The sequence below is a fragment of the Silene latifolia genome, chromosome 8, assembly GCF_048544455.1.
Source record: "Silene latifolia isolate original U9 population chromosome 8, ASM4854445v1, whole genome shotgun sequence".
NCBI classification, from domain to species: Eukaryota; Viridiplantae; Streptophyta; class Magnoliopsida; order Caryophyllales; family Caryophyllaceae; genus Silene; species Silene latifolia.
In genome coordinates, this window is record NC_133533.1 from 32,807,082 (window position 1) to 32,818,849 (window position 11,768).

At 32.9% G+C, this 11,768-nt stretch overlaps 1 protein-coding gene and 1 non-coding gene across 2 annotated transcripts; one reads left to right on the forward strand and one right to left on the reverse strand.

Moving 5' to 3' along the window:
- Nucleotides 1-1,150: 1,150 nt before the first annotated feature.
- On the forward strand, nt 1,151-1,257 carry LOC141597666 (small nucleolar RNA R71). The gene has a single exon (XR_012522888.1). It is a non-coding gene; the product is annotated as a small nucleolar RNA R71 (small nucleolar RNA).
- A 5,947-nt stretch (nt 1,258-7,204) lies between these two features.
- On the reverse strand, nt 7,205-8,065 carry LOC141594997 (uncharacterized). Its single transcript, XM_074414975.1, has 3 exons — nt 7,740-8,065; nt 7,572-7,697; nt 7,205-7,415 (listed from the first exon to the last, which is right to left on the reverse strand). The coding sequence occupies exons 1-3, from the start codon at nt 8,063-8,065 to the stop codon at nt 7,205-7,207; spliced, it is 663 nt and encodes a 220-aa protein (XP_074271076.1).
- Nucleotides 8,066-11,768: the final 3,703 nt, after the last annotated feature.

The window sequence follows — 11,768 nt, forward strand, 5'->3', positions numbered from 1 at the left end:
TCTTCTTTAGCATTAGGAGAGACCTCCTTCTCAACAAGCACCTCTTCACTTCCTTTAGGCACAGGGGCTCATCATCCTTGGTACCAAGCTTACTCTTGTTTTTAAGCATTAATAAGCGGTGAGGAAATGGCACACGAATCTTAATGGGAGGCTCTTCACTAGCCTTCTTTTTATCACTTCCCCCAAGCTTGGTCTTTTACTTACCACCTCATCATCCAAAGTCATGGATGGCTCATCATAACTCTTGCCACTCCTCAATTGAATGGCATTAACCGTCTCATGTGGTTGCTCACCTTGGGGTGGTAATTGACCCGTCTTTCATTGAAAGCTAGAAGCGGCTAGTTGAGCCATTTGTTGCTCTAACATTTTGATTGCGATATTGTGAGCTTGATCACTCTTTTGATATTGAGCCGCCAACTCGATTTGAGCCTTAACCATTTGTAGCACCAAGGCTTCTAGTTTATTCCCCCCTTGGTTATTTTGTTGGACATTTTGGGGTGGTGGACCTTGGTTTGGTTGGAAGTTTTGTTGTGGTGGCCTTTGTTGTTGGTTTTGACTTTGATAGCTCGATGGGTAATTGTTCCTTTTTTGTGGTGGTACATAGACATTTTGTTGTTGTTAAGGTTGAGGCACAAGAGTTTGTTGTGGTTGAGGGTTAAGCACATTGTTGCTTTTATAAGACAAGTTCGGGTGAAATTTTGTGTTCAGGTTATAAGTATTTGAAAATGTACCCGGTGGGAATGAACTTTGTCTAAAATTTTGATAAGCATTTACCTCCTCAATAGTAGCTTGACAATGAGCGGTGTAATGAACTGCACCTTCGCAACCTTCACAAACAACAATTTGACTAGTAGAGGACAAGCCATTGAGTTGTTGAAGAGAGGAAATCGCATTTTGAGCCTCCAACTTTTCTTGGAGCAATAAGATTTGAGCTTTCAAAATGGTAGTGTCGGAAGTTTCCTCTTTACCTTTGATAGGTGTACTCGGGGAATAGACATATTGGGCATCATGAATCGCCATGGATTCAATCGTTTCATGAGCAATATTGGTGTCAATTTGATCAAACCGCCCATTGTTGGCGGATTCAAGAATTCTTCGGGACTTGGCACAACATCCATTGTATAATGTTACAACCAGGAACCAAGCATCTAACCCATGATGTGGGCATTGCCTTTGCAACTCCTTGTAGCTTTCCCATGCTTCATATAAGCTCTCTAGAGCTTGTTGACGGAATCTCGTGATTTGGCTCCTCAAAGTTTGAGTTCTCTTTAATTTCTTGATTAATTGTTAAGGGGATCCAAAGTTTGCGATTAATACCCCTTAATTCACCCGGGTAAATGCATATTTGGGCATCCTAAGAGCATATCTAAGCTTGACTTTTCCACTTGTTTGACTTGGGCTTTTCTTTGAGCCAATTTCATTTATTCACTTGTTCATCAACCCAAGCTCCATTCCTTCATGCTCGGGATTATTTTACTTGGTTTTTTCCAAAATTCCCTTCTTTTTGCATGTCTCGTTTGGTTTAGCCTCGTGAACCTTAGTGCTTGCACATATGACGGGAAAAAGCTATGAAAGCTACATTTCCTACAAAATACGATAAAAACAAGCAAAGACACTAGTACACGGAATTAGGTCACAAATACACTAATAAAAGTGTGATATAAGTAAAACCGAGTTAAATTAAGGGGTAAATCCTATATAAAATGGACACATCAGTAGCCGTATTGGTGGTGGGCGTAAGTGTAGTACCGCGGTATCCTGGTCACAGTGCACTTGGTCGAGTAGGCATTACTCGGCCGAGTAAGTCGTCGAGTGCTTTTAGACAGCTACTATTTTAGGTACACTCGGCCGAGTAGTGAGGACCTTGGTAGAGTAGGGTGTACTCGACTGAGTACTTCAGGTACTCGACCGAGTACCCGGTCTGACGGGTTATTTTGCGCGGTCTAATTAAGATAATTGGAGAAGTATATTTAAGTCATTTTATTGGTTTTATTCATTTTATAATCATTTCTTAAGCAAACTCACAAACTCTAAACTATGTAACACTACTCTCCAACTATCTTAATCATTTCCAAGGCTAGGGTTCATATATTTTGGGGTTTTCATTCCATCTCCGCGTCGATTCGATCAGTAAGTATTTTACCCTTTATTTATATTTTGGTTATAGATATACAAACCCTAATTGGGTGGTTTGCGGGTTTAGGGCGAATAATCGTACGATGCGTAGTTGATTGATTGTATGATATCATAATAGGTGAGGACTTCATAGAGGAGGCATACTAGCTTGATTTGCTGTGCTTTTGCTTGGATCTTGATAAGATAGGGTTTCCCTACTCAGTCGTTTATATAATTGATTATAAGATGTAATTTTGGTTGATTGTTTGGTATTGTTATCATTGTGATTGAGTTTTTACAGTGATCGTTTGTTGTTGTGGGACCATTTTGGGGAGATGGTTACAACCCCATGTTCGCTCCTTGTGGCTCCCGTCACAAGAGAGATGTACAAATTAATGATTTGGGTTAGCTCGTTGCGATGAGCGGGGCTTAGGTGGTAAGGCTAAGGTCTCCACTGGTGGTGTGGGTTCCTGTTGCGATGGGAACCTGGCAGAGCTACACATTTCGGTGTGTAGTCGGTTACTGGTTACTATTGGAGTTTGGAGGATTGTTACTAGTTTGGATTGTATTGTGTATCTGTGATTTCTTATTTGGGTTATGCAGTTGACTGATCCCGTTATTGTTTTCAAAACTGTGGTGATCCATTCGGGGATGGTGAGCAGTTGGTTTAGTAGGTATTAGATGTGAATGTAGCTCGCGGGATATGGATGGAATATTTTCTTTAGCTAGCTTCCTTTGTGGTCTTAAACATTAGCTTTTCTTTTGGTTCCTTTCGGTTTTGTAAACAGTTTTGGTTTGGTTTTCAGTTTGAGTTTGGTTAAACAGTGGTCCATTTGATATACTTTACCTCGGGCAACCGAGATGGTAGCACCTCGATATGCTAAGGTGTGTTGGAGCTTGTGTCCTTCACAAATTAGTGTGATAACATTTGTAAATCTCTTACAGGTTCACAAGGGTATACTTCGTATATTTAATCAGTTGGTTAACGTTTACCTAATAACGATTGGCTTGCTAGAAAGTTTGACGTTATTATCATACAGATGGCGGTGATCAACTGGTCTCTAAAGGTCACACCTATAGGATGTGTTTGAGAAATGTGGTTATAGAAATATAATCACATTGATGCCCAAAATGACTAAAAAGTTAGTCGATGTGTTGATGAGATAATTATTTAATGAAAATTAATCAATATTAGTTGAGACGAATTAACTGTCAATTCGTAAATTAAATATAATAAGTTATATTTAATTAAATATATATAATGTTAGCTTGGACGAATTAATCTGTTAATTCGTAATTAAATATAATCAGTTGTATTTAATATCAACAAGCTGAATGTGTTATAGTGGTAATAGTGAGGGTACACATACCAAGAGGTCATGGGTTCGATCCTCACTAGATGACAATTCAACACATATTATATATTTTTGGAAAGATCAAAAATAAGGAGGAAATACTCCTTGTCACGGTTTGATGGCCGAAATTAGGAAAGGTTTTTCTTTCCTAATTGACTCCAAATTTCGGTCTGTATAAAAAGAAAGGGAGAGAATTATTTCTACCCTAATGCTTTTTCTTGACCTTGCCTCCTCTCTCTCATCACAAAACACAAAAACAACTAAATTTACAGAAAATTTTAGATCGATTTCTAGCATAATCAAAGGGCATATCTCATATCGTCTTGGGTGCAACTAATAGGCGAATATCAATTTTGATATTGTTCTTAGGCCAATTTTGCTAGGACCGAAGGTTAATTCTAAATCCTTATACTTTGTTTATGTATTTTGTTTATGACCTTTATCATCATTGTTAAAATTCGTTATAATCCTTCTAGTTTAAGGGAAGTATACAGATTATTTTCCACAAGTGGTATCAGAGCATTAGGCCACGCTTTTATTTTTGATGATTTTCATAAAATATGTATGTAAACAATGGGGATTTCGAAAAAAAAAAATTTTAGGGTTTTCGGCTGAAATTTTTTTGTGCCGAGAGAATTTTTTTTTTCCGGCCTGTTTTTCCTTTGTTGATGATTTATTTCCATTTGATTCATATGAATTATTGTTTTAATATGTTAAGATGATAATAAAATGAATTTGTAGATACCTTGATTTAATTCGGATTAAATTAAATTGTTAATGGAATAATCATGTCGATGAGACAAGAACTTGTTTTTGCTATATAGTTTTAGCATATAAGATTAATCATGTTCATTAATTCACTTGCTAAATCACGTTCTATATGGCAACTGTAAACATTTTCTTCATCGGTTTTGTTTTAGGGCAATTCTTGCCGCAAGTTTTTTTTGTGACGGCTGTTTTATTTTTTTTGCCGTTGTTGTTGTTTTTTTTTCCTGTTCGGTACTGTTCACCGTGAACAGTGTTCATAAAAAAAAAACTGCTTTTTTGGGTTATTTTTCTTTTTTGCCGGATCTAAAAGAAAAAGAAAAGGAAAGTTTTTTCTTTCCTTGTTTTTGCCTTATTTCCGAAAAAAAAAAAAATTTATTGGCTGTTTTTTTTGTCAGCCGTGAGCTGAGTTTACAAATAAAAAAAAATTTTGTTTTCTTTTTGCCGAGACCCAAAAGGAAGAAAAATTGGATTTTGTTTATTTTATTTTATTTTGACCAATTAGTTATTGTGAATCGGTTCACAATTTAAAGATACCGAGTTATTTTAAAGCAGTTTAAAATTTTGACGGATAGAATTCATATTACAAGTTTAATATGGATTAAGAATTAAATTAATGTGATTAAATTGCGGAATTATCACTTAATTTAATTTAAATAGGTGGTTTGGATAAATTAATCAACATAATTAAAGAATTGTGTTATGTATGTTTAATTTATTTTAGTTGATGCTTTTAATTTTGTTGAATGAATCGAATGAATGAATTTTATTTACGTATTTATTTTTGCAATCGGTTGTAATTTGTAATACTTAGTGTGGCCTTAGTCAAATTATGTTTTCGTAATGAAGGAAACATGATTTCTTATGTAATTATGAGATCTCGAATCTCCTTTATTTTAGTTTTGGGTTTTTGAAATTAGAATGTAATTAATAGGTCAATTATGTAATTTTATTTATTGTAATTTCAAAGAAGACTAAAGAGGAAGATTGGAGCTCACTCCCACTACATGGATCAAGATGGAACATCAAGACAAGCTTCTCGGGTCCAAGGATGAATTCCAAACTTGTATTTATTGTTCATTTTGATAGGATAGGCCACACTAGGACTTTTACTGTTTTTACGTTTTTTTCATTCTTATTGCTTTTCATTCACATGTTAGTTTGAGAAAACGGATAATTTGAGAAAAGGAAGGGAACATAAATTAAGGGTAGAAAACGAACAGATTAGTAATGATAATACGGGTAATTGTCGATTAATACGTAGGGTGATGAACTAGGTCAAAGCAGAAACGAAATTTCAGAGACAGAATTCACCTCGGAACAGGCGCAGCAAAGCTGCGTCCGCAGTGGTTACTGTGTCTGTTCCTGAGGTGAGTTCTGGCTGTGAAGCCGGAACTGCGAATTGTTAATGTTCGTTGGTAGTTTTAATGGTTGATTATGGATATTTGACTCGAATGAAAGTGATTTAACATATTATTTACATATGAAATTATCATAAAAGCAATAAAACATGTGTTAAAACGGATAATAACTATTAAAACGAATTATAAACAAGTTAAAGTTAATTAAAACGAATTAGGTTAAATTATGATGGAAACTATGTGAAAAGTAGTGATAAACAGCAATAAAAACATGTACAAAAGACGGATACCAGAAACTTGACATGAACGAATCGAGTTTCTAAAAATCCGAGTTTGATTTAATGACGAAAATCCGTAAATATTGATTATTAGGGATCTAGATCGGAAATTAAAAGGTGATAAATTATTTAAGAACTATGTATTAAAATTATTATGCGAACGAAATAAGGGGAAAAGACGAAAAGACGAAAGAAAGAAGACGAATTAACAGAGAACAAAGGAAGAAGAAGAAAAGCAGAAACTGCGGCAACCTCAGGAAGAGGCGCAGCAGTTGCTGCGCTTCTTCTCGACGTCTGTCTCCCGTTAATCCGTAAAAACAGTTTGATAAAAGGTTTTGTAAATCGGTTTTAAACGTGCATTCGACGTAAATCTTACAATAATTGATACAATAATAAAATACAATAATAAAAGTAGGATTTACACCCTCAGACTTACATGTTTGACGAAACGAGATTGACTAAGTTAACGATTAGTGATTGCTCGACTCGAATGTAAAGGTAGAAGAGAAGGGCGGACACTCGCGTGAGAAATATGAAGAAAGAAGGTCCCTATTTATACTAATCACACGGAGGAATTAGGGTTTCGGTAAAACTTTGGAAATAAATCTCGAAAAGATCTTAAAATACGCGGAAAGGAGCTGGGGATGAGGCGCAGAAACCACTGCGGCTCTTGGAAGAGGCGCAGCAGGTCCTGCGTCCTTTCCCCAGGCGTTTCCTCCTGCGGAAGAAAGATTTTTCGCGTTTCTATTATGGAATTGCGGTAGATCTCGACTTCTTTATTGCATAAAATATAATTTCGGGATATATTTTGCCAAAAGATTAAAAATATTGAAATATAGAATAGAAATATCCGGAACATTCCAGAACATTCTGACTCGGCATTTTAGACGGTTTATTAGAAAATGAAGACGGTTTTTGATCCGGACTCCAAATGAACTCTAATTACTGTCAAAACGACCGTAACGGCGCGTATATGACGACCAAGGGTTTGACACAAGTATTTGAGCTATCACTTGACGATAAACTTACGAATTGTCATAAATCGTTCCGTGTACCAAACATGCGGCCCAATCATCACCGGGTGGCTTGCGGGAGGTGCAGAAATGAGGTATCTACATTATTATTATTATTATTATTATTATTATTGTTATTGTTATTGTTATTGTTATTGTTATTGTTATTGTTATTGTTATTGTTATTGTTATTGTTATTATTATTATTGTTATTATTATTATTATTAGTCAGAATTCTCATTAAAATAGGAATAAGTTTCTTACAAAAGAAGAACTAGCTAAATGACCAACACTACCATACATAAAACCCGAGCTGATCAACCTAGAAGCAATTGGAGCATTTGGGAGTTAAATATCCCATTACTCCAAGCATACATACGAACACAAACAACGTACTTAATCCTGGTTAACAACTTGCTTACATCCCTGCTCACTCCATCAAAAACCCTTAAATTACGCTCTTGCCATAAGAAGTAGATGACAGCAGCAATGGAACACCGTGCAAGTTTTGATCTCCAAGTCTGATTCCTACTAAGGGCAAGTTTATACAGTTCATGCTTTTAACTCAGAACATGCCTGGTAGTGCCCTGCCAATTTAGAACCTGCTGCATCAAGTCCTTTGAGTAGGAACAATAAAAGAACAGATGAGTACAAGTTTCATTAGCTTGGAAGCACAAAACACACCTATTAACAAGGAGGACCCCTCTTTTGCAAATGTTGTCCACTGTTACCAGAGCATTATGAGCAGCTAATGTAGCAACAAAAGCGTGCTTGGGGAGAACAATGGCATCCAGGATGGGCTTCATCCATCTAAGATCATGATGTGTCCCATGAAAAATAGAATACACCTACTGCAAAGGCAGCTTACCCTTGGTAGCCCAGACCTGAAATAAACATTTAGCCTCATCGATAGTACCAACCTTAGTGACAAATTCATCCCTGATGACAAGAATCTGTTGCCAAATAAGAGACAAACAGGCAGTGGCTTCAAGATTCCAACCAGAGTGCTGCTTGAAAATGTACTCTTTGGACCACTTAAGCCAGATAAAAGTACAATTGTGATTATAAGACCAAAACATCTTTAATAATAGCGTTTTATTCCAACCCAGCACCTCCCTAATATCAAAACCTCCTTGTATTTTGCCCCTGCGAACTTTGGACCAGCTATAGAACACCATCCTTCATTTATTATTATTATTATTATTATTATTATTACTATTATTACTACTATTATTACTACTACTATTATTATTATTATTATTATTATTTAGTTATTATTATTAATATATTATATTATTAATAATAATGTTATAATTTATATTACTAATATATTATTATTATCAATACTATATTTATTATTATATTACTATTTTATATTTTATATATCTTATTAGATTATTATTATTATTATATTATATTATATTAATATATTATTATTATTAATGAAGAATATTATTATAATATTTATTATTATTATTATTATTGGTATTATTGTTATTATTATTAGTATAAACTTTTTATTATTATTTCAGTTGAGTTCAGTTCAGTTCAGATAAGTTCAGTTCAGTTCAGCTCCATTAAGTTCAGTTCAGTTTAGTTCAGACAATTTATGTCCAAAAGAACAAGTCCTAAGTCAGTTTTCGTAGAAAAAATAATTAATGGATTAAAAAAAGGTCTTAACTATTTCTTCTGTTTTAGTTTAGGATCTGAACATCTGACTTTTTTTTTTTTTTTTTTGTTAATTTGAGACTTTAATAAATTAATAAAACCTTATATAATCGAGTAAAAAAGTTAATATCAATGTTTGTTTGTTCACATTTCCTTTTATCAATCTTTGCAAGATCGGGAGTCATTTATTAACAAACTTATACGACATAAATCAATTTTTTTACAAAATAAAAAATCCAACTTATTAGGAATTACCGGGATGGTGTATTAGTTCCATAAATTAAAACTTTGATCTAACTCATATTCGATTTGACACCCAAAATAAGACTCGAACTTGACCCAAATCCTAACAGTACCTGACTCGAATATTTATTGCTTCATGCTGGCCATGATCAAATAACATAAAATACCTTACTCGATAATTACTCAAACCATAAATGAACGAGATAATATAATATGATCCGAGTTCTTGAAAATACGAAATGATTCAATCCAAATTGACCCGACTTGCACCCCTCCCAGTTGCCCGTTTGTTACCCATGCGTGTTAAGGTGAAAAATACAACAACGCATATTTTTCGAAGAGTTTGCAAATGATTTTTTTAGTCTAATATCATTTGAAGTTGTTCATAAACATATGGCATATATCTTTAATATATTGCATAAAATTGTACCTACCATTTGCAATACATTCTAATATTCTATAATGTAGTTTGTATTATATTAATCAATACATATATACAAATCAAGAACTTTTTGAGCGATATTAAAGAGTTCAACTTTTTTAGAAATCCTAACAAGAGTAGATTTTGAAACAAATTTACTAAAATTATCCTAATAAAAGTAGATTTAATATTTAAAACAAAATTTAATAAAATTATCCTAATATAAGTAGATCAAATATATCTTAATAAAATTATCCTAATATAAGTAGATTACAATTATCAAACACATAACAAAAAATTATTATAGGCCAAGTTATCATTTTTATTTTTTTCATACTTATGGTCTCATACATTTGTAGTTTGTATTCCCGCATCAAAATTCAACAAGTTGATGGATAAATAATGAATTTATCTGATTAAAGTGTTATGTTAAGATGATGTAATTTGTAGTTACACGAAGTATAAACTACGGTTATTTCATGAAAATATAATCACAAAATAATCATTGGAGTGTGTATATAAATCATACATGCCTCGATACACATTCAAGTGATCAATACATATAAAATGATTTACCGATCTATATATGTTACTCCCTCCCTCCTGGTCAATAGTTTACAATTATTTTATACACGATTATTAAAGTAATGAGAGAGGAATGAGTTATAATTATTAAAAAAGAAAAAAATCAAAAGTAACTCGAAATGAGAAGGAAATAAAATGGTCCCCACCCACATGAGTTTGAATAGTAAACTTACTAAAAAATAAAGTGTAAACTATTTGACTGATTCACCTTAAATTAGAAAGTATAAACTATTAATCGGGTTGGAGGGAGTACTATTTTGTTTCATTAATTTATACTATATAAGATTGTGTAGATCATTAGATCGTAGAGGAACGAAACCGAGAATAACTGAAGTAAAATTTGGTGGTTTGAACAACTTAAAGCTTGCAGCAACTCATAGTATTATTAATATATGATGAACTGATGATCAATTGTAATCTAACCATTACATAATATTGATTTCTTCTTAGGTTCATTTTCTAAGGATACAATTATACTTAATTCACAATTTTTTCTTAACTTCAACACGGAAAACAAAAAAATTAATTACAATGCAGAAAATCAAAACTTTTTTTAACCATTTAGAGTTTGAGTGTTGGACTCATGAAAAATTGGAAAGATTAAAAGAATAATAGTAGGTGCTACTCTAAATACACAATGTAACTAATTATATGATATATTAATAACATACAAAGTACTTATTCATATACTATATCCCAGATTTCATTAGTCATACTAAAATTGAAAAGTTAACTGAAACATAAAAAAAGTAGCTTAAAAGGTAACTGAAAAATTAGGAATTGATAAGTTAACTGATTAAATAAAAAGTGTTTGGAAAACTAACCGAAAGGTAGTTGTTTTTTAGTAAAATGACATAAAAGGACTTAGTAGGTACTCCATAGTTAATTTTTTAAATTGAAGGATTAAAAATAAGAAACAAGTAACTTATTACTCACATGATACTCTTATTTTTATTTGGTAAATAATTTATCTACCAAATACTTATAAGAAATTAAGATAAATGAAATTTTGGTGAAATAAGCTTAAACTTATTTCTTAGAAACAAAAGTTAAATATGAGATTTTTCATAATCTCCCGACCTTACTCATGCCAAATTAATTTCTTATTTATGTCTGCCCATCTTTAGTTGCTTTTGAGCCTATTGTTATGAGTCGATCTCAAGTTCCTTTTAATTTTATAGACTTGATTGATAGAATAAATAACTATTGGTTTAGAATAAATATTAGCAATTAGACGTTATAACACAAATTACAAATATACTCTATAATAATCATGGGGAACAAAATAATAAGCAATTGGTTCAAAATAAATAAACGTTAGTTTTTTACATAAGAATAAAAATTGTAAACTCTACAATAAGAAGAAGGATGCTTGATAAAAAGGGAAAATCTATCACAAGTGTCCAATTATGTCGCATTTGTCTTGGATGCAGTGAATATAAATAAAGTTTTAGAATCAAACTGAGTTTTAAACGATGACAACCATGAGTATTAGACATGGGTAAAAATATTATGAGAATTATTTGTGAAAGTTATAGAATAAACGACAAAAGATCTCCACAAGTTGAGTCGGTTATAGTTTGGAAACTTTTTACCCGCGACAGGAAATATGACAACTAGGGAGCATATAATTTTTCTATTAAATACGGGTATGACTGTGAGATCCCTGAAAAAAATATCCTTTTTAAAAATAAGTAAATAATATTATGGAGTCGCCAGTAGATTTTATAAAAAAACATACAAAAATAAGTTAACGGAAAAGGCCCATTTTGATCCCTGGAATGGGGACTGATCCGTCACTCCGGTCTGAACCAAAGATTGCGGATTCGGGGATAAAGGTACGATCAGGGAAGGTGTTAGGCACCCGGATCGCCAATCAAACTGACGACCTCTACTATTTATTTATAATATTATATATTTGACGAAATTTATCGAAATAGTACAAATTATTTACAAAGAACAAA

What these genes read in the sequence shown, in the direction of transcription:
- LOC141594997 (XM_074414975.1), bottom strand. Translation starts at nt 8,065, where the DNA reads ATGGTGTTCTATAGCTGGTCCAAAGTTCGCAGGGGCAAAATACAAGGA. An exon ending in AAGGGTAAGCTGCCTTTGCA is followed by an intron (nt 7,698 to 7,739) that starts GTAGGTGTATTC and finishes TCATGATCTTAG; the next exon opens with ATGGATGAAGCCCATCCTGG. An exon ending in GGGGTCCTCCTTGTTAATAG is followed by an intron (nt 7,416 to 7,571) that starts GTGTGTTTTGTG and finishes TGCCCTTAGTAG; the next exon opens with GAATCAGACTTGGAGATCAA.